This window comes from Ruditapes philippinarum, unplaced genomic scaffold (genome assembly GCF_026571515.1).
Source record: "Ruditapes philippinarum isolate M1 unplaced genomic scaffold, ASM2657151v2 ctg2775_1_1_1_1, whole genome shotgun sequence".
Classification (NCBI taxonomy): domain Eukaryota; kingdom Metazoa; phylum Mollusca; class Bivalvia; order Venerida; family Veneridae; genus Ruditapes; species Ruditapes philippinarum.
Window position 1 is genome coordinate 79,998 of NW_026857983.1, and position 24,162 is coordinate 104,159.

General features: G+C 31.6%; 2 protein-coding genes across 3 annotated transcripts; both read left to right on the forward strand.

Moving 5' to 3' along the window:
* The first annotated feature begins 8,093 nt into the window (after positions 1-8,093).
* On the forward strand, positions 8,094-13,896 carry LOC132751665 (tumor necrosis factor-like). Its single transcript, XM_060741878.1, has 3 exons — positions 8,094-8,552; positions 9,452-9,617; positions 11,539-13,896. The coding sequence occupies exons 1-3, from the start codon at positions 8,364-8,366 to the stop codon at positions 11,988-11,990; spliced, it is 807 nt and encodes a 268-aa protein (XP_060597861.1). The 5' UTR covers positions 8,094-8,363; the 3' UTR covers positions 11,991-13,896.
* A 1,969-nt stretch (positions 13,897-15,865) lies between these two features.
* On the forward strand, positions 15,866-19,935 carry LOC132751654 (uncharacterized). Of its 2 annotated transcripts, XM_060741865.1 has the most exons (4): positions 15,866-16,156; positions 18,262-18,368; positions 18,665-18,830; positions 19,022-19,935. In XM_060741865.1, the coding sequence occupies exons 2-4, from the start codon at positions 18,279-18,281 to the stop codon at positions 19,462-19,464; spliced, it is 699 nt and encodes a 232-aa protein (XP_060597848.1). In that variant the 5' UTR covers positions 15,866-16,156; positions 18,262-18,278; the 3' UTR covers positions 19,465-19,935. The 2 variants fall into 2 exon arrangements, with proteins under 2 accessions (XP_060597848.1, XP_060597845.1); XM_060741862.1 differs by lacking the exon at positions 15,866-16,156 and having other exon boundaries at positions 17,697-18,368; positions 19,022-19,933.
* Positions 19,936-24,162: the final 4,227 nt, after the last annotated feature.

Consider the following 24,162-nt stretch of genomic DNA (forward strand, 5'->3'; position numbering starts at 1 on the left):
AAGAAATACACACAGGTGTTAAATGACAAAATATATTGTCAGTTCCAAATTATCTTGATTCAATAAATACTTTGAAATTTCTTTCATTGAAATTCCTGTCTGCATTCTACTGTATACTCTAATGTACAATTCAGTAACTTCTATACAGCGTTGTTTACTTTTTGTGTGTTAAAAGAACACTACTGTAGGATCTAGAAACAAGTTTTATTTTCATTTTTTTTGGAATGAATCTGTCGTATTATTTCTTTAAATTTCAATAGTAATGAAACTGTATTTGTACGAAATACGCTTAAGCTCTAATAATAAAATCAAGCGATTCGTGCTTAAAACCTGCTTAACTGTTTGATGACGTAAATTAGGACGTCATTGTTTCACATGTACACGTGAACATGTTCGGCGGGCTGATAACTAGTTCTCGGCCCCGGGCCGCAAACTCATAATAGGTTACGCGACACTCATAATCAGATGAAATCATAGGCGATATTGTTACTATATATAGGAACAAGTGTATTAATGTATATTGTGTTACACATAAATCTATTTGAATATCCGATGTCATTTTAAATGTAGATAAATTTATATAAAAAATAGCTTAAGAAAGACTCTTGAAGAACATAGGGAATGAGAAGTCATGTCAATATTTACCAATGTGCAGAAAAAATACTTTCAACATGCTCAATAGTATAATGAATATGTTTTTAACGTATTTATTTAAAAAGAGATAAAGAACAATATTTTACAAAGCATTTTCCAGATATAGATTTTATAATTTTATAATTTAGGTCGTTTTTTTTATTGAATAATTAACATTTGATACATTATCAATAATTGGTCACTCACATTATCATAGTCAATCGTTTTAAATATATTACATATTTAATACAATTTGTATACTTAAACCACATTTCATTGATCAAAATTTATTCATGTATAATTCCATAGGTCTAGAGTCACTGAAGGTCTTACTTAAATGTGGTCTCAATAACAAAACGATTTTATCATATAATATTATAATGAATACGAAATGGCACCCGCTATGAAGACACCGAAAGTAAAAGACACCGAAGATGCGAACATGTTATCACTGCAGACGGTACATGTTTTTAATAAATGTTAAAGAAGAATAACTAGAAAATAAAAATGATTATTTCAATGTGTATATTTTCTTGTTATACACATATTAAAACTTGTACTTTATCGTTATATATTAAACATGCCTTGGAAGTTTCAGCAACATTATTTTTATTTATTTCATATCTAGTAATGACAAGGGGCCAGTATCACATTTTGACATTATCAGCTATTAATATAATAAATTAATATTCCAAAATATAATTTTATATATAATTAAATGACACAATTATAGCCTAAAGTCATTAAAGTAATCTATGCCATCTATGTTTTGTTCTTACAATTTTCAGTTTGTTGACCGAATTGGATAACAAAGGCTTGCTAAAGGTACAGACAGCTTTACTTCCTTTACTTCATTTCATTTTTATAAGGAAGGTTATAAGTGTTGTGGTAATTGGGATTTAAATACCCAGTCATAAGTAGATAGATGTTTAGAGTGAACAAATATGCTCGAGTGAAAAAGTGTAAGTTTTTAGTTAAAATAAAAGTTCTATATGATTTCATTTGTCGGTTTTTCATAAAAGTCAATATCTTATCAAGCTACCACAATCGGATAGCATTTGTTTACTTAAAAGCCTGCATTTGAATTGTTCATAATTATATTTTAGGAAAAGAAGGGAGACCATATCTGCAGTGTGGAAACACCAGTCTTTAACCATTATCTGGACACTTGACTGCATTTTATACCAAAATTTCAAAGCAACATTATAGTAAGGGTCAACAACGCTACAAGTATTCAAATACCATACAAATTTAAACAATTTAATGGTTATCTTTTATAATTTATTAAGTATTTTCTATGTAAAAGTCATAAATAATTCATTATATTAAAGAATACCCCCACACTCACTATTTGAAGTTTGGAGCTAAGTTTTCTTCTGTACCTGACATGATATAGAAATAAACGTATATTCTTTGTACAATGTAACTGCAATCAAAGTATAAATGTATCATAAAAATATCAATATCTTTATTGTCAATGTTGTTGCAATTGAACTGTTTTTCCGTTTTAACAGTAAACGAACGTCATACAGACCAACCGTTGCATACAGAGCCAAAGAGTTCATACATTTCAGAAAGTGTACATCATCTTAAAGGCAAAATACGAGTACCAGAAGGTCGATACTATTTTGTTTATGCAGCTATACACGTCAATATAAGTTCATCTCCAACCGAGACTGACATAAATTCAAGATGTACTGTTTGGATACGAATATGTACAGGGACTACTCAGGAACGAGAAAGAACAGTTCTCTACAAATCAAAATATTTCAATTCAAAGAATATGACAATTGTCACATCCTTAAATATACAGGGAGCGGTATATCTTCCAAAAAGAGAAAACGTTTTTGTAAAAATGTCAAACATTCATACGCTTATTTCTAACTCGGCTGGAAATGTTTTCGGAATTTATCCATTACACTAAAAATCCTATGTAAGATTACGTGTACTTCTGTTACTATAAAATAAACTTGATTAACTTTTTACTGTTTGATACTCTAAGTTCTTGTGTGCGCAAATGTTAGCGTATTTGTACTTTAGTATTTGTATTTGAGTTAAGATATCAGATTCATAAAAAGCACATTCCAGACTTGTCTTATGCATTCTTTGAGTGCATGTTGTACATGTAATCAATATTTTTGTCGGCACACCGAATTTAACATTAAAAAATTCACCGTTGTAATGTAACCGAGTGTAAACATTTTATAATACATGTATAAGAATAATTGCCCGAATTTGAAATACTAATGTAAAACTATCCAAACACAGCATTTATTGTATTTTTATATAATTCATTATACATGTATTCACCTGTTGTGTTTTCATCATTAAATTAATAAAGATTAAACGTATTAAAGGGGCGTCAATAAAGCTGGTGATTATGACGAATTTATGCGTTATACATACACATGTTAAATACCAATCTGATATACTCACTACCTTATTACATCTGTCATTTTATTTTTAATTTAATCTTACTCGATTGTGAAACTGAGAATAAGTTTTGTAAGAAAATCAGGTTAAACTTTAATAAGCGTTCACACTCAACAAACATGAAAATGATAATAAAAAGCCCCTTCACTTTGATAGCTTACCACATATAGCATACAATATCCTTGAATATACATATTGTCTAGGTATATTACAAGCTTACCATTAAAAAAAATCCATGACTGAAATGTCACGTATTTAAAGAAACAGATAATATATGCTTGGATCAAGTACAAGAAAAGTACGTGTATTTATTTCAGGTAAGGGCGGGTCATAAGTTTTAAAACTGTTTACATTAGAAGATAAAAGAAGTATCATTATAAACCATAAAATATTTTTATGAGCTCAAATATGAATTGCAAAATATCTTTGAATAATAGTTTTGTGACAGAACGATTGATGATAATTAACATTGAATAAGCGATCCAACTTTTATTCAATTTGTTATCTATGAAATAATATGTATGTCAATGTCACAGTAAAAATTGTGCCAAAGTTTGCAAATATTCAATCTGTCCGAACTTGAACACATTTGCGTTATAGATATCGGTTTTCAATTTACAACAGGAATAGATCATGCGTAGAAAATGGTTAGATTTGATATGTTTTGTTTACGGCATAGCCGAATGGTATTCGATATGGAAACTACGGATACGTATAGCGACCACTCCTATATGATACATATCAAATGACATTTTTTATAGTTTTATAGCATGTTTGTAATATGTAAATATGATTTGTGGAAAGAAATACATATTTAAAAAGATGTAAGTGTATTATTTTTTTCATTTTGTCAGAAAGTTAAAAATAGTTTATCTTGCATTATAAGATAAAAAACGTACGATAGATAACGAAAAATACGTATTATATATGATTTACAACATAACTTGATTTAATTGCTTCCTTTATATATTGCGTGGGATTTTTCTGTCCTCATTATCAAATATAAACTGTAAAATATGTTATATAATAATAAAAAAGCCTAACATATATATAACTAATACATATAAATGAACAGAAAAAACTCACATAAATTTTAATCCAGAAATATTAACAGCAGATTGAGTAAAACATATATATTCAATATCAAATAACAATTAAAACATTGGTCAAACAGATATCATGTATTATATGATATATATCAAATGACTTTTTTTACAGTTTTATAGTATGTTTGTTATATGCAAATATGATTTCTGGAAAGAATTACATATTTAAAAAGATGTAAGTGTTTTATTTTTTCATTTTGTCAAAAAGTTAAAAGTAATTTATCTTGCATTATAAGATAAAACCCACGATAGATTACAAAAAATACGTATTATATATGATTTACATCATAACTTGATTTAATTGCTTTCTTTATCAAATACAAATGTCCTGACCTTCTCGTGTCACTCATCATATAAGACGAAATATCGCTTGCGCTTTGGGATCTATGTTCCTATAATAACATCAACTGGTCGAATATTCCTTTTTTATGTAATAATTATCATGCACCATCCTCTGTACATACATTTAAAATGGTAAATTTGTCTGAAGTTATCGTTTTAAGCTATATATATTATATATCTTACAAAAATATAATGGTTTGTATCATTACTAATTCACATCAGGTACTACATCACTAGCTTATTTGATGCTTATTAACAACGGAGTTTGTCTTTTATCTTGTAACACTATCTGAAGCACAATTATTCAAACATTCCTTAATCTTTGGAATACAAAAAGCCTCAATCAAATGTTTCATATATAATCTTTAACAACGCTTTCTATTGTGCGAGATTTTTCTGTCATCATTATCAAATATAAATTGTAAAATATGTTATATTATATTTTATAATGATTGAAGTATGCGAATTAAAACCTCAATATATATAACTAATACATATAAATGAACAGAAAAATGTCACATAAATTTGAATCCAGCAATTGAGTAAATGATATATATTCAAGATCAAATAACAATGTAAATATTGGTCAAATATATATCGTGTGTTAAATAAATTGTCTTAAATTCTGTTTTTACCAACATGCAGGGGCTGTATATATTACTAGATAAATATTTCAGATCAAGTAAGTTTATAAAAATTGGTTAGGTATATAGTATGTATTAAATAAATTGTCAAAAAGTCTGTTTTAACTAACATATAGGGGTGGTCGCTATACGTTTCCGTAGATTATGGATATGCTTTTATGTTTTCATATTATACCATTTTATAAAAATTACATTAAAATTTATATTAAACAATATTATTTGTATATCTAATAAAAAAGCAACTTATGCGCTCGGGTTATGCTATGATTATATAGTTCTTTACAACATTCGAAGAATCAACCAATATTTGGGCTATGTCTTAACATGATAATCTTACAGACGACATGATAGTTAAACTAAACTAAGAATGTACTTTCATCAGTACTCTTGTCATCATTTACAAATTGATCTACAATATTTTTGAAAACATGTATTTTTTTCAAAAAACATATGACCTAGAGTCTTGAAACCTTTTAGAAACCTTGCTCAGCATGTGAAGTTGTGTACCTGGGGTGTTGCTTTTGGATTTGTTATGTTTTGTTAGAGTTATTGCCCTTGACTTAGTAAAACTTACAATTTTCAATTTGTGTCGCACGTAGCTCAAAAAATATTTGACGTAGGGTCATGAAACTTTACAGGAATGTTGCGAAGCATGTGTAGTTGTGCTCCTGGGTATTTTCGTGTGGATTTATTTAGTATCTGTGTAGTTATTTTCTTTGACTTAGTAAAAACACTTGTGTCACACGTAGCTAAAAATTATTTGACATAGGATCATGAAACTTTACATGAATGTTGATCTGCATGTGAAGTTGTGTACCTTGGATTTCGCTTGTGGATTTATCAAGTATTTGTAGAGTTATTGTCCTTGACTTAATAAAAACCGTTACATTATATTGTGTTACTTGTTCCTTGAGTGCTTGAGTTAGAATTAACCAACTTTACTGGAATAATGATCAATATCACTGTAAAGCTATGTACCTGGGATATTTCATGTGGACTTTTGTCAGCTTTGTAAGAGTTATTGCCCTTGACTTATAATAAATTTGCAATTATCAACTTGTTTATGCATAGCTCAAAACGTATTTGATCTGTAAGCCTGAAAGTTTACAAGAATGTTGGTCAGCAACGGAACTTATGCATCTAGGGGTTTGCTTGTGGATTTATCAAGTATTTGTAAAGTTCTTACTCTTTATTTAGTAAAAGATTTTAAGTTTTCAAGTTGTGGCACAAGTACCCAAGAAATATTTGACCTAGAGTCATAAGGTTTATAAAACAGTCGAGTGTTGGGGCACCACAGTTGAGTGTTGGGGCACCCGTATCCTATGGACACATTTCTAGTTTTTATTGAGTTCCCGTTTGAAAAACGAGTGAAGGAATAGCCGAGTGGTTAACGCATCAGACAAGTAATCTAAGGATTGCTGGCCGTGTAGGTTCAAACCCCGTCAGGGGCAAGCCGTTGTTTCCATCAGCAAGAAACTTTACACACATTACTTAGTACTGGTTGGTTCCAGAAACAGATTCGAGAACAGAAAACTTAAGTCGTTCTTATGTTATACCAGGAAATGATTAAGCGAAAGAACACTTTTGTACCCAAAGGTGTATATACCCAACATTGACCGATATAAAGAAAAGTCATTTTTTTGTACATATATACCCATCGATATTTAGTTTAGAGTGCAGATGTCCGACCAGCACACCAATATTGCTCGTACGTGTTGTGATTAACATATATATGCCTTAAACATAAAAATGGAATGATTACATATATCAGTTGGAGCACTTTCAATGGAACATATGCATTGGATAATAAAAAAAATACTTGAAATTGAAAAGAAAACGTTTTCAAGTTTTGATCAATTTGGACATTTAGAATAATTACTCTGGGAAAAACAGAGTGTGACAATGATCTGAATATTTGCATACAAATTATTGTTTCATATATTGAATAATACGAGTATATAAATCTACCAACAGTTGCTTATGTAGCAAATTGGCCAAATTTATAACGTTGTGTATGACAATTTGATGGAAATTGGATATTTCTTGCTTATCAGACTGGCGTTTCTTGCATAGCAGACTGGCGTTTCCGTGAGTTTGACCCATGCCGGAAATTTCATCTGGCATGGGGATGCCAGATGAGTCGCGTGCCAAACAACAATGTAATTTAAGCGAACTTTATGAATGAAGCTCGTTAAAATGACGTCGTTTTAGAAGGGAAATATGTGCAAAGGATGACGCCATTTCGCGGTCGTTATTTAAGTTGTAAGTTCATACACTATTGTAAGAAAATAGTTATGGATAAAATGACTTTAATTTCCATGAACATATATCATATTGAGGTAAACCATTTTAAATATGAAATAATATGGAAGAATATGCAAGAAAAAATATCTGACATATGTTTGCGGTTCGGATCGGAATATCCGTCCCTCGGGAACCGGCCCAATGGGCGGGTCCCCTCGGGACGGATATTCCGGTTCAAACCGCAACATATGACATATATTATTATTCCGTTAGTTTTACCCAAGTAAAAAGTAATACAATTGGTAGATGTTTAAAAATTTGGCTGTGGCTGTAGGTACAGTGTCCCGTTAGGGCAAACGCGACACACAAATAACTCAAAGCAACGAATTGACGAGGGTAAACAGTCGAAACGAAATCACGACAGTCAAAAGTCGAAGGTACGATGATGAAAAGTCGAAAGTACGATGGTAAAAAGTGGCAATAACAAATCCACGATGGTGAAAATACAATATTATTTCAAGTATTTTAAATTGCTACTAAGTTCATACTGGTTGAGCTTTTTTACCCCTTGGTGGGACATTAGTCTCTTAAAAATGTTCTTCCTTACGAAATGAAATAATTAAAAACCTATTGCCCATTTGTTTATTTCTCTCTTAACAACGGCGACACATACTTAACAGTCGGTTTACAAGACTTAGATTACAGTTTATTTTTTTATCGATTCGGATTAACATTAATTTTTTTCTGCTTACTTTTGAAAATTAATGTTTAACTTAACGAAATGAAATGTGTATCACCATTTCAGTGATTTCTTTATTTATTTCTAATTATATTGATATAATCAATTTAATCGATTAATTCTAAAAATTATACTTAAGACGATTATGAAGTGCGATATGTGTAACTGTAAAGTTTAGTGTATTTAAACAGACCACAAGTTCAAAAAACTTTAAAAAAAAGAATGGATAAAGTCCTTAAATTTCTTACAATTATAGTATTTTTTTTGGCTGCTATATGCATTACTTTTGTTTTGACTATTCTTTGTTCAATGCTGACCACTACTCAAAACGACCATATTTGTCTTCCGAATGAAAATGGACAGATACATTGTGGAGCAGCTTTAAATCATTTACGTGATTACTTAGACAAGGTAGGTTCATTTTAAAGATAAATATTAAACTTTATACATTGCTATAAACAACGATGTTATAACTTAAACTATTTATTATTTAACTATAAATATAACTTTGCATACACATATACAATGTACTTTGTACAATGCGTCATGTAACTTTTGTCAAGATGGCAATGTTTTATTTCCTTCGTGTTCTTTTTTGTGTGGACAAAATGGGGAAAAATCTTTATTAAAGTAAGCATACGAGGACAAATGCGGGTTTTTTTTTATTAAAATTCTCGTTTAAAGACACAAAATAACACATGCATTTTCGACTTTCATATAATTTTGGAAGTGTTGTACGGCTAGACAATAAGTGTGTCCTGGTTAGCCGTACGTGGCACACGTACGACTAGAACTTTTTGCTAGCCGTACGGGCCCGTACGGCTAGCCACTTCCATATATCATTTTCGTGATTACTTCGACAAGGTATGTTCATTTTTAAAGATAGATATTAAACTTCATACTTTGCCATGGGCAATTATTTTCGAATTATATCAAGAAAAACATTATACAATTAAGGACAAAGAAGACAAAATGAAATCATTGCAAACTAGAAAAGAAAGGTTTGTTTACAGCATCATTTCAAAGTTTTTTTTGCAGTTGTCTTCCTTACACACGATTTTAAATCAAACTAGTGTATAAACATAAAAATATCTCTGAATGTATGATACTTTTTAACCTTTAAGATGTAAAATGAAAACCTAATTTTTCTTCTTTCGATGAGTCAAAATTTCCGTTTCAGTACCTCAGTATATTTCGTACATTCAAGAACCGACCTTTGTTTCTCTCTTGCGTATAACTCATGTTTTTTTTGAGTATTTCAGAAGAAATATGTTGCCAATATATAATGTGTGCATTTGATTGAAATTCAGAGCATTGATAATGCATATAACGAAATAAGACATAATGATAGAAAGCAACAACAGAGGGATTTGGATGAAAACCGAGCCCGTTTGTTACATATAACAGACCAATCGTTCTGGGAAGCAAGGCCTGCTATCCGTTTAGAGGGGAAAGAACAACATATCGCGGTAAAAGGTATGAAGCTATTACTTTCAAAATAACATGACACTCCAGACAAGTATGTAAGAAATAAAATATCAATTAAATTGAGTAAGTTTCAGATTTGTTTTTATTGTAAATCAAAATTCATTCAAATAAAATGCAATGTACGTCATTAATGATCTTCATGAATTCACAGTAGGTAACTTCCTTTGACATGACGTTAAACTCAACTACCCTTGCAGTTACTATGTTAACACACTGACGTACCTATGGGCACAACATGTTCGGTTTTGAAATTACAAAATGTAATAATTAAATAATTAATTGCATTTCAAGTATTTTTTCTTATATTCACGAAAGACCGGTTGGACCATTTCAATTTCACGAATTCCCGATTTCATCTACATAAATTTTCTAGATCTTCATGAAATCCCGATTTCAACTTCACCAATTCACGATTTCCACTTCATGAATTTACGATTTCAACTTCTCGAAATCACGATTTCAACTTAAAGTTTATGAATTCACGATTTCGACTTCACAAATTTCCGATTTAAACTTCATAAATTCACGATTCCACCTTCATGAATTCCCGATTTCAACTTCACGAATTCAAGATTTCAACTTGAAATCGTGAATTCACGAAAATGAATTCATGAAGTTGAAATCGTGAATTCGTGAAGTTGAAATCGGGAATTCGCGAAGTTGAAATCGTGAATTTGAAATCGTGAAAATTCATGAAGATAAAATCAGGAATTCATGAAGTTGAAATGTCTTTCGTAAATATAAATCACATATTTACATGTACACAATGTATTCAGGTATAAAAAACAACTGATCTTTAACGCGCTACGATTTCGTGTTTAGTTAATAGAGGATATTGAATGAGTGTAAGTTTAATACTGAATTTATTGAACGAGTTGAATAAAATTATATTATGCGAGCATCAATAAATTCAGTAATGAACACACACAAATTCAATATTCTTTCTTGCATATCAGACAGGATTATCCATCGTTTACACCGTAGTCTTTCACCCCATGGCAAACAAGTCGCGTGCTTTAAATGACGTCATTGCCGCGCACCTTTATGAATGAATTGCGTTCTTAGGGTGTTATGAATGAAGTTGTGATAAGTTCAAACGCTTCCTTAAGAAAAAAGTTCCAAATGCTTTCGTAATTTCTGTGCTAAAAATAATTGATATGTAATATGCAAGAAAAAGAATAAAATACCGGCTGTCAGTACAGACTGAAATATCTAGCTCTCGGGTACCGTAGGGTGAACAATAGCGTTTTCGTGCGTGCGTTTTTCGTATATCGTGCGTGCATATCTCCTGCAACGTACGTTTGATAAGACGCTTTCTCAAGAGGGCATCGTTTACAAGCGTTTAACGTTGATCGTTTGTTTGAAAGCTGCGTTTGTTGATTCCTGAAACGTTTAGCGTGCGTCTGCGTTCTTCTAAACGTTTCAGTACCGTGTTTTGCGTGGGTTAAAATTGTGAAGTTAAAGAATATCTTAGATAGAGCTAAAGTTGTTTAAAACTTATATGTTTACGATTTTATTAAACGTTTAGAAACGTTTTTATTATGCGTGCGTTTTAGCTTGCGTATATCGTTTAGCGTATTTCGTTAAGCGTATATCGTTTAGCGTGCGTCCGCGTATTTCGTTTAATAAAGCATGCGTGTAGCGTTCAGTCGTATAGCGTGTAATGCACGTGCGTTTTTTCCAGAGCGTGCGTTTTGCGTGTTAACTGAAACGCTCACCCTCGGCAGAGTCTCGTTACCGCCTTAAGCAGTTACCCTCGAGCTAGATATTCCGGTCTGTACCGGCAGCCAGTGCAAGATTCTTATTATCTATGACATGCCAAAAATAAAAAATAATAATAATAAAGACAAAAAGAAGAAAAAGATAAAATAGAATGAAATTCAATGAAATGTAATCAATTTTATTTCAGCTGAAAAAGATAAAGATACTGAAATGGTTTCAATCAGAGAATGGTTGCATAACCGAGAGGAAATAAATGTCACAAATGCGTTTTCACAAAACAGAGTACGGTACAGAAACGGTCGTATTGTTGTACCAGTCGATGGGACATACTTTCTTTATTCATTGCTTGATTTTCTTGAAGTTTGCGATCCCTCAACTGGAAAGCCAAATATAAGAGCATCACACAAACCTATAAAGCATGCCCTTTATAAATTCAATATTTTAGAAATGGCGGAAATTGAAATTGTTTCAAACTTGCAACCCCATCAAGTTTCAGAGAACAAATATTACAATTCGTACAGTAGCTATGTTTCTACTGTAGCCAGGCTTAAAGCAGGTGACGAAATTTCAGTAAAGGTCAGCAATATATCGTATCTGCAATACACCAAAGATAACTCCTTTGGCCTATATCTCATATGAATCTTTCATCCGGTTTTTAAGTTCCGCATAGATGTATGATTTCAAATGTTGTCAATATAATTGTAGTTTGATTTTTTAATTACTGTATTGTCGTTTACCACCTAAAAGCCAGTGGTACATGTAGCTCCAATTACTGTTGAACATGAAATTTAATAAAGATCTATATAAGCTGCAGTCTCACTTACTCCCGGCAGAGCCCAGTACCACCCCGGTAAGTTACTGGGATAATCCGGGACGATCGGGGATGAAATTATTGTTGCGGTCACACTTACCCCGGCAGCACTACGGTAATTCCCAACTTACCACCCAGGATGCGCTCCGGACGATCCAGGCAGAGACCAGGTGAAGCTACGGTTCATGCCGGTGCTTCACCGGTCGTTCTAGGATGACACCGGCAGGGCCCCGGTTGACCCAGGCACAGCCCCAGTCGATCCAGACAGAACCCAGGACAATCCCGGTAGAACCCCGGCAGATTGAAAATGCGTGAAAAAGGTTGATACATAATTTTCATTTAATAAAATGGACAGTAGTAATTCATGATGATCTTCTGAATAATCCTTATGCAAGACCGGACAGAAGGGAAATGGGGAAGAACTTTAATTAATACAAACAAGTGCAGTCATCGCAAATTGTCGTGATTCTTTTGAAATGAGCCGGGCCTTGCCGGGGCCCTACCGGGATCAAACGTAGGTCCATCGTCATTCTCCGGGACTCTGACGGCATCCTACGGGCATCTGCCGGTATTCACCGGGGCTCTGCCGGCATCCTCCGGGGCTCTGCCGGTATTCACCGGGGCTCTGCCGGCATTCACCGATGTTGTACCGAAGCTCTACCGGCTATATCATACCCGGCCAATCCCCGGTTTGTGCCGGCAGAGCTACAGTGCTTCCCCGGTGTAACCCTGGTCGTTCCTGGCAGAGCTAAGGATGAGGCCGGCACAGTTATACTTCCCGGATCACCCCGGACCACCCCGGTGATATTGGGGCGTGGGTCGAATGCCGGATGTTCCCGGATCATACCGGACGTTGCCTGCAGAGTTGCTGATGTACTCCTGATCCCGGTCGTACCCCGATTGTTCCCGGATCACCCCGGACATCTACCGCGACTCTGTCAGGGCTCTGGCGGGATGTAAGTGAAACTGTAGCTTTATCACCAGATGTAATATTTTCATTCAAAAAAGATGTAACAACTCTTGTCAACGAGTGAAATTGAATTTGATCGTACGTTTAATACACTTCCCTTGTTACTGATGTGCTGTATTTAATGAATGAAGTATAAAATGCAGCAATCGTACATCCCTTCGTGTTCTTTAGAGGCGACTAAATGGGTTGGAATAACTAGTCTATGCAACTCTTAGCCCCAGCAGGTGAGTTTGGTTTTGACCCCTGGTGTTAGCGTTAAGTTTGTAACACGCTAGGTTATCAAAATTCATCTTCCCCGTTTCGGCGCAATATAACCTATACCTTGTTGATGCGCCGTAAAACCAACCAACCAACAAAACAACCAACACACCCATCAACAAACAAACACACCCAGTCACCTACCCACCAAGCCACATACCCACCAACCAATGTTGGCTTAGTCATGTTTCTGCTTGTAATATTGTATAATTGTTTTGAAATTTGGAAATCGGATTATCATAATAATTATACAACTCTGACCATTGATTTGAATAACAATAGATTTAAACACAAACATTGACATGTGCTCTTTAACTATTCTTTAACGTCTCATGACTTATCCCTTTAGACAGATGTTTTATATTCTCAGTGAGAGAAAGAAATACGAAATCGTAGAATTGTCTTAAAATATGAAACGATTCTTTACATTGGCGATGCGTATGTCTAACCGTTTTTTTATTCTTCTGCTTTGTACGCATATCAAATAAACTATTTTTAAGTATGTGATAAAAATAATATTCTTGTAACTTTTTATAATGAAAAAATTGTTAAACAATGATAATGACCTAAGTACTGTTGTACTAAGTGCTATTGTGATTCGAAAAGTTTATAATATGAACGACATATATACTGCCACTCCTTATATTTAACGTCGCAAATATCCCCGTCTTTTCATTTGTGTACCCAGCTTTAGAATATATACCCAAATCTTTACATCTTAAAATACATATTTAAAAATACCGACTGAATACAATTTGTTATGTTAGGGGTATTGAATTACATGGGTATAGATATAGGACAGATACTATGCTTTAATTTAAACCATACAATACCATTGATAATAGATAAGGTATGAGCTCATGATCAGTGTTTTCATTATAGTACTTTGTATGGGTAATCACCCTGAATCACAATTTAAATTTAAACATTCCTGAAATCCAATAACGCAAATGACATTTCAACTTGTATGTGATATAGTACTGCATCTTTGTTTACGTCGTATATTATGCTTTTTTCATTCAGTGAAACATGATACGCAGTAAAACATGACTAATATAAAAAGTAACCATACCTCGTTAGGATGTTTATTACTGACGGTTTTCTTAGTTTAAATTACCATGCCCCGTGTTCACAAAGATTTAAGGATCAGGATCAAGATCAGGATCAAATTTAAAAACTTGAATATTCTCCATTATTTATCCTCTTAAATTGAATTTTCAGTATTAACTTGATAAAACTGGACTTGAAATATCAGGTTTATGAAATTTTAGAATGAATTTATTGTTATTTTTACAAGAAATAGGTATTTTACAGTTGATCCAAATTTTGATCTTGATCCTAAAATTGATCCTCATTTTGATCCGTTTATTTTTGCATTTGTTCTCTTATTTGTTGATTTTATCCCATAATTGGATGGTTTCTTTGCAAATAAGCAATTATATATATTTTGAATATGTTCCATTTGATTCTAGCATATTACGGTCAGTTTTAGTTTTATAAAACAATGAAAATAAAATCAGGATCAACTGATCCTGATCCTGATATTTTCTTTGTGAACACGGGGCCATCATAAGATCATTTAAAAAATAATGACTCTAGTGTGCGTTCACAAGTAGATAACTTGTGTTTTTTTAAACAATTTGCCTTTCTTTTCTCAAAAGTAACTACGTTTTATACTTTTAATGAATGCGTGCAACACTAGTAAACATTCGTTGTATCAAATTACTTGCTGACCACATGTTTTCGTGTTTTTATCATAATTCACAATAACAAAATACTCACTGTAATTTAAAATACGGAACTTAGATAATCATTTGATAGTATGACAAAGATGCGTGAATAAGATGAATATATAGTTCGTTCCTAAATGTCAATCAATTTTTCTTCTTTCTACATGTAATATTGTCTTCAATTCTAAAAGCAGTGATCACGTAAAAGCATTATGATACCAAAGGAAACACCCTTTTTAAAAAAAAGTCCCAAATCGGATGTCATGGAATAGAAAAGTAGTGGACCAAAAAATATCGTGAACCAGCTGATATTATTACCCCTCACTTTTTCCGTATCAAATGTTAATTTCCCATAGGCCTCTGGGAGTTATTCTAAATATTAACGCAAGTGTACCACGTGACTAAGAAATTAGAAATTTTTACTGTTACATAAGTAAAAGTACTTTTTAACATTAAACTATCTGGTCACCTGGTCTATTTTCTAAATAAAATAAAATAAAGTGGTCGCCATTTTTTATGGATTCATTCTTATTTTCGAAGTTCCCCACGATAGGGCATCAACAGAGTTACTATGACACCCATAACATTTAGTTGTTTGCACCCTAGATTGCTTTTCGCGTATAAAATATCTTTTTTTGAATAGTAAAAATAGAAACATCCATCTATCGGAAGAAATTGAAATGTGTATAATTATGTACCAGTTTTAATTATGTGCCAAACTGGAACATGCAGACGATTAAAGCATGCAACAAACTGATTATTTAACAATTTTAATCAGTGAAACATTACAGATATGGTAGGCAGACATTGGATATCATCGTTATTTTGTAATTAATTTTAAAAACATTCAAAGAATATCATGGATACAGAAGGATCAGATTTCATAGATCATAACCGTATAAATGGGTTTGTGTTTTGTTTTCTAAATAAAACACAGCTTATTGTATGTTTATGACTGGTAGATAGCATCACTTGCTTAAAGAATAAAAGAAAATAACTTCTCAAGTAGGCCCAAAGTACACTTAAAACTTGCAAGGTAAGGACAATTTAGTTATTATTATTCTTGGTTTACTTTTGTTACAGTTAGATTTAGTTGACAATTTCAGATTATCAAGTATTTGTTCGGGGTAATAAAATAAATAACACATGAGTAACAGTATAAATATCATCCCTCGTTAAAATACTGTTAAAATACCTCGGCTAACATTTCGGGCAACAGTATTTTGCTCGGGATGATATTTTTACTGTTACCCACAAACTCATGTGTTATTTATATGGTTACGCGTACAAATGGCCACAACACCAACATATTTAATATTTATCTTTGTAATTTTACCTCATTGAGGTGTGGCTTTATTTGTACACTGCTAAGTTATCGAACCTTGACACGTAATTATGACATGTTTTCCTAAAAAAAAAAAATGATGATTTTGAATGCGGAAAAAGTAATGATTTAATAATTGAACATTTAAAACAAATTCGAAACAGAGCATGCAACATTTTCAATTTTGCCGTGTTGGGCTTTCTTAAGGTAATCTTATTTTCTCTATTTTATCGCCACAACAGCGTTGTGCGTGTCATGTGGAGGCTGTAAAAAGTCGCCCCGAACATTCAGTCAGAGATGTTATGTTTCCGATCCTTAAAGGTCGTTCAGCACGACATTTTTGTTGTGCTTGTGGTAATTTAGTTCTTTCTATTCGGCTTTTACCTTGTTGGGTGGTTTTATTATTCTTCACTTGAATACTGTTGAATCACCCTTTGGAAATGTGGCCTGCTTTTTAAATTTGTCATTTGACGGGGGGGGGGGGGCGTGGACGGTAGTTTGCAATTGACAGTACCGTCTATGAACAGACTCAATCATACTAAGCCTGTAACATTTTCAATTTTGCCGTGTTGGGGTTTCTTTAGTGATTCTTATTTTCTCTATTTTTTGATACTATCATATATTTTACAAGTTTGTTGTATTTCTGTCTGAACTTGCATTTAGGATAGGGTATTTGTTTTTTTAAATACCTCATATAAAACATTTGGTTACACAATTTCAAGGTATTTAGAAATTATTGTTAAAAAGTTCTGTTTTGTCGTTACATTCGAAACAAATTGTTGTGAAATATGTATAGTTTGTTATGAAAAAGCTTGTTTGCAAAATATTTAAATTAAGGTTTTTGTTTATTTAGTTAACGCTCTCGTATTAGACCTATATGTATTAGTTTCTCAATTTACAACCTACGTGAAATCGTTTTATAATAAACAAAAATATCCGTAGATATAATGAAAGCCCGCACAGTCTTACAGCCGTAAACAAAGTCCGCTTTTAGGAGTTCAACGCAATCGTAGATCAAGTTTACATTAAATGTTAAGATAAGAAGTAAAACAGTCATCCTAATTTTTTAATATTTGAAATTTAAACCAAATTACGAATAAGTTCACATAGTCACAACATATTTTGCAAAGTGCACACCTTTTTTCATAAATTTACCCTTGAAGTATGAATATAAAAAAATATAAAAAAATATTTTCATAAAGTCATTCATTAATCGGATGAATTGTTGTACAGGTTAACTGGCACAATTTAAAAGAAAATTGATATGCAGAAATGTTACGTAATGCAACCTGTCATAAGTGTCTGGTTGCCTGCCTATCTATATTTAAGTAGCTTCAATACTTATTCAAACCTGTTTTGAAAGGGGAATCATCAGAAATTATAACAATCTTAATTTATATTGTATGGGAAACCAAACAATTTTAAAAATAGTTATGACAAACATTCATACCAATGATATGTATTGTATTTCATATTAAGATTTTTTGATAACCACAGTGAACTAATCATATTACGTTTTTAGCGATTATGTCATTCTCAATAATTACAGTCAAATTTCCTTTTTATATAAATAGATAGCTTTAAGTTAGCTTTAAAAAGAAAATTACACTAGGAAAAAAATTAAAGATCATAAGGTAGCCAATCAGTTTATCAATTTAAAAGCTGAATATATACATACGATTACCAAAACTTTGTTTAAAAAGTTCATGTAATGGTGTTATGTAACAAGTATGACAGAACACTTAATTTCTTATCCCTATTCGTATTATTTCTTGCACTTATTTGTCTCACTGGAGTAATTATCCTTATCTGTAAAGTGCCAGGTTTTCAAACAATGACAGGAACTAAAAATACGTGTCTTCGCAATGCAAATAGACTAAAATGTAAAACATCCAGTGATTTAATAACCGAACATTTAGAAAAGGTAAGCTAATTTCTTTCTGTAAGTTAATTTATTTTAATTTTTGTAATTTTCTTACAACACATTTCAGTTCATATGAAAAAAAAAAACCGTTAAAAACCTCAGAATTTTACATTTTCAAAATATAAGTTATTGTGTTTACTGCATTTTCCATATCTAGTTTTATCTCATACATATTGCATATCAGAAATTGAATATAAATGTACTGTAATGTTAAGTAGCAAAAATCTGTTTTATATATAGCTGCACTGTGTTTCTTGTTTTATGATATGTAACTAAAATCAAATATTAATGCTTAGAGCATTTCCAAAGCATATGTTGAGGTGAAAAGGAAAGATACAGAGCTACAACAGAAATATTTAGAAGACAATAGATTACGTTTGATGGGAATATCGGACCAAACGTTCTGGGAGGCAAAGCCTGCTGCAAGAATAACAGGAAAAGAACAAAGCCATATACACAAAGGTAGTCATAATTAACTAAAATTTTGTTGAACAAATCAATTATCAATGTCAGATCATTCTTCTATTAACACATTGCATTCAAAACTTTCTTTTTTTGACAAATTAAACTTACAATCAATAGATGATACTTTATCCTCATGTAATATTCAAATAGTAAAAGTAATAGTTAAATCAGAAAATTTTATAATTCAGATGACAAGAGTCTTGGCATGGTACCAATTAGAGAATGGAGGCATGGTAAAAAACTTCATGACTCAAATGGATATTTACGATATGGGGTACGATACAGACACGGTCGTCTTGTTGTACCAGTAGATGGAACCTACTTTTTGTATTCATTTCTTGATTTCTTCGAGTCATGTGATTCGTCAACTGGCACACCAAAAGTTGTGAACATCAATATTGCGATCAAACATGCAATTTATAAAGTCAATATATATGATAAAGCCGAAACAGAAATTATTTCAAACGTTCAACCTCACCATATCTCAAAGAACAAGTATTATAATTCATATAGTAGCTATGTGTCTACTATTGCTATTCTAAAAGCAGGTGACGAGGTTTCAGTTAAGGTCAGTAATATAACGTACTTGCGATACACAAAAGATAATTCTTTTGGACTTTACCTTATATGAATCCGCGGTCCTCTGCCGCAAGTGATATCTTTAATTGTACATTTATTAAACAAATGTTTTGAAAAAAATGCTGACCTTTATGATATGTAATCAAGCAAGCTCATATATTCTACCTTTTCAAGTCAGTATATCATTTGGTTTAAACAATATTTATTTTCAATAAATTGATTACATAATATATCATACAAAGTACACAAGAATAATTACAGAGCGATTTTACATTAAAACTAAACTAAAATGTATACAGAAATTATTAGGTGTGCTAAACATGTAAACTATCAGAATAGAGGAGAAAGCTAAAAGCTTGTGCTATCATTTACTGACCGTTATTATTTTTTTTGCAAAATTACTTTGCATAAGTAGATGCGAAATCAAAATATATTGAACTCATTGGAGACTAACATCTTTAGGAATTATTTGATGGTTCTGAAAAACATGCAAAAAACCTTATTCAGCGAACTATTCAGTGCATGATTATGTTACAAATATTATTTAATGATAACATAGTTTGAATAATATATGTTAAGTATTTTGTCAAAAGATGTAGAAAAAAGCTTGATGTAATAATTAAAATTGTTAATGCAGCTGTCTTTTGACAGATAATTAAGTCCACATAAGAATGCAATATGATTTTATTTCACATTAAGCAAGTTTTGAATTTTATTGTGAAATGACGCTTGCATGACATATTTTCATATTTATATGCTGATGTTTGAATAAAGAATTATTTCTAATCAAAGATTAATTACCGTATACCATTAATTTTTTGCCATTTGAACAGTTGTTAGTTTACACATATATATGTTTATCATTTTCTTGAATATATTGTCATGGTAAATTATAAAAGACATATAAAAAATGCAACAAATACATGTAATACTCTTGGAACCAGACGTCCGAAGCCCTCTCCCCCATCCTTCCTCGAAAATATATCTTCCCTGGTACAACCTTATGTCGAGCACATTCTATCACTTAGTTTTCCTGAGTATATATACTGCAAAATGTTTAAATCTTGTTGTAATATTCTACAGATGCTAATATAAACAACAGGTTTTTCAGTTTCATATTAGCATTTGAAAGACACGTTATGGCTGAGTAGCAAACACATTTTTAATTCTTTAGAAAACGTTATGGCTGAGTAGCAAACACATTTTTAATTCTTTAGAAAGGGCAAAAATGAGAAATGGTTTTAGAGCATGTTAGATGTAAGATGTCACCTTCAACTATAAATGTGAAACAATTGTTAGTGAGGTAGAAAAATGTAAATAGGGAAGTATTTTGACTTTCATACAAGATACTTAATCACTGTGAATGGATTAGAAGGCTAAGGCATAATGGGCTTTAACGAAAGATCTTTATCTGATCCTATTAAACGCATCTTCAACGTAATATATTTTATCTGATGGTATTTCTTTGAAGATATTACATCACCATCCTTTCAAACAACTAGACTACTTACTTACAAATATTGACCTGTCGGTGTTTAGATAAATGTTGCGGTAATTAATTTCTTTTTACTTATTGTATCCTAAATCATTATATGTATATCAATTGGAACATCTTCGGCTATAATTCATAAAATTGTATTATATTTATATTAACCTCGAACTTAATACAGATTGAAAGTAGTTCTACAATGTAAACAAATAGGGGATGTATAAGGAATGTATGTATATAATTATATGACATGTACATGCGAAAATAAATTCTATTTCTGTAAAATTGCACACTGATGTAGGAAATAACAATGCGAAATTTATGTCAATGTATATAATTTATGAATTGTTTACTTATTAACATAGTTAACAACTTCAACTTCAACCACTATTAATTTGTTTCTATGAGAAGGTTAGACTTAATTACCGTACCCGTTCTGTGTATTCTTACTATTTTTCGAGGTCCTTATCTGTCGAAAGGCCGACCAGTTGCGATTGTAGATATATGTGACTTGTTGTTCAGAAGTGAAGATATAAAATATACCTGAGTGATAATTAATTACAGACTAAACATTGACATCTTGAAAATGGAAAGTTACCCTTGGATCTCTCTTTTTTGTTATCAAGCAATCTTTTTTTAGTGAACCATCGAATTTTAAATCCGAGAGACTAGATAACATAAAACCTTTTCTGATATTCGTATAGAAATTAAAAAAAAGACAGTTGGTATGTGAAGGGTTGCACGACTAAAACATTTTTGGAGCTTAATGCCTCCAGTGAGTTTAAACTAAAGTGTCAAGAAAATCAATTATACGAAAAGTGTATTAAGATTTTAAGGAAAGTGAATAAAGGAAATTACAATTTACAAATCAAGTAATAATATACTTTGCATTACTCATTACGGTATTTCTAAGTGTTATTTTTGGCATATTTTGACATTGATTTGGTAATTGAAAATACCGTTGTTATTGTGTAACATACTGTCTTATTCACTGGATAATACTTTATTATAAATTACTTTTCAAAATTTTCATTAAAAATACATGATGCAAAAAGGAGTATCATTTGTTACACAAAGTTCAAAACAAAACTAGTAAATTTATATGAAAATAGCTATATTAATGTAAAATATGAGCCAGTTGAAGTGCATCATTGTCATTTTGTCATAAGAATAGATCTAATAAATTACAAAAGCTAACATCTGGCGGTTAGTTTTTTAAAAATTACAAATAATATTATGCGCAGAAAACGAAGAAGCATTTATATGTTCATGTAAATGTTTAAATCAAAATAACATTTAAAATTCATGAATTACACAAAATAGCATGTACAGTCTATAATATCCAAATGAATAACTTAGAGTCGATTGGGCCTAATTAATACTTTAAGTACAAACCCGATTTCTATTAATGAAAGTTGAGGCTAACTTAATGCTATCAAATTTAATAGATAAATTTTGATGTTATGGTTTTTTGTAACTAAAGAAAAGAATATTTAAGTTAGTTATGAAATTCAACATGAATGCAATAATAATTATCACATATTATCGAGGCGTAGAAACCAGATAAAAACTTTAACTCATAACTGGCTCCCATATCAATATTCGATTATACAATTAAAAGATGCCTGTGAGATAGCCATTTATTTTCCTTAACATGCTTAAAGAGAGCAACTATATTGCTAGCGATTTACTCAGAGCTAACTCTATAATTCGACATTCGTTTCGTTGTGGAAGGGTAATTATCCCGCAAGCAAAGATACTTGTAAGTCTGATACTGAAATCGATATTTTCCCCTTTTTTAAATGGCAAATATTGTTTAACTCAGATATTTCGTTGAGATAGAAATGTTTTTTGACCAGATCTGTACTTCATAGGTCAAAAAGAATTTACCTGGTGTCTTTTGACCTAAAATGTCATTTTTATAGGCACTTAAAATCCAATAAGTGTAATGCAAAAGTCCAGGAAAAAATCGCAAACTTCTGCATTTGACCATAACGAATTCAAAAACGTCAAAATGACGAAGTTTTGATTGGCATGAGGTTTTTCGGAAGTCTATGTGCAAGGCACTGGAAACGAACCTAAACCTCGAAAATGTAAATTTCTTCAAGGACTCCATGGTTCCTGAAAATGTATGCTAGTTAAAGAAAAAGTCGAAATCCACAATTAAAATGTGCTTGTATGGTCAAAGAATAAAAATAACATATCCAGGAATGGAAATAATTCCTCATGAAATGAGTCTGCTACAATCCTAACACCCGTCGCAGGCCATGCAATGGATTTAGAAGAGTTCAAAAACTATTAGATAATTTAAAATACTTCAAATACATCCATGATTTTTTGTAATTCTGTCGTTTCTTTGTGAAATGCTAGAACAATGTTACCCTTTAAAATAAAATAAATATTGCTTAGAGTTCAGCGCTGTCACGATTTTTTCCCTCTTAAAATAAACGTGGTTGCCTCGAATGTATGTATATTCTTAGAAATTATAAATTACTTCATAAACTGTATTTACGCATTTGATAAAATGTAGCAGCATATGTTAACAGTACATTGTATGAATAATAGCAAAACAGAAATAAATTTCAAAGAATTGATATGAAAATAGCTAAGGGTAAAGTGCGTCACATGATATTGTACTTTATGCTGTTGCATCATCTTATCTCGGAAACATATGTAATATTGTCCCTGGATTAAATTACAGACAATTATTTTATATAATCTTTTTTAGAGCGTCAATGTATTTCTATTTCAACTTGGATCCTTTATCAACCTAACAGTAAGTTTAAGCCTCATGTTGGAAATCGGGCTATTTTCTGAAAATTCTTGTCACATTTGTGTACTCTTACTCTGTCAATTCTGTGACATCTATAAATGCTATTTTTTGCGTTCATTATTCATTAAGCACAAGTTTATCAAAGATATTCTAAAAAGAACTCACAGTTGATGTCATAAAATAACGCTTGTGTTTGAAAAAATGGAAAGTGCCAAAAAAGTCTGAAAACTAACATTAAGTAAGAACTGAATCTACTGGAAAATTTTACTTACTTTCCTCCATTTTTTTCCTTGTTTGTATTTGAGTCATATACTTATTTTTTCTTAGTCCGTTGCCCTTATACTTTAATCATTGACAACATTATTTGAACTTTAGCCGTATGCTCCTTTTTTATATTCTGTGCCTTCCTTTTGCCCTCTTTAGTGCGTTTTTTGTGCCTTCTCCATCACGTTGCGTGTGTCTTCTCCTTCTTCAACTTTTGTCCTCTC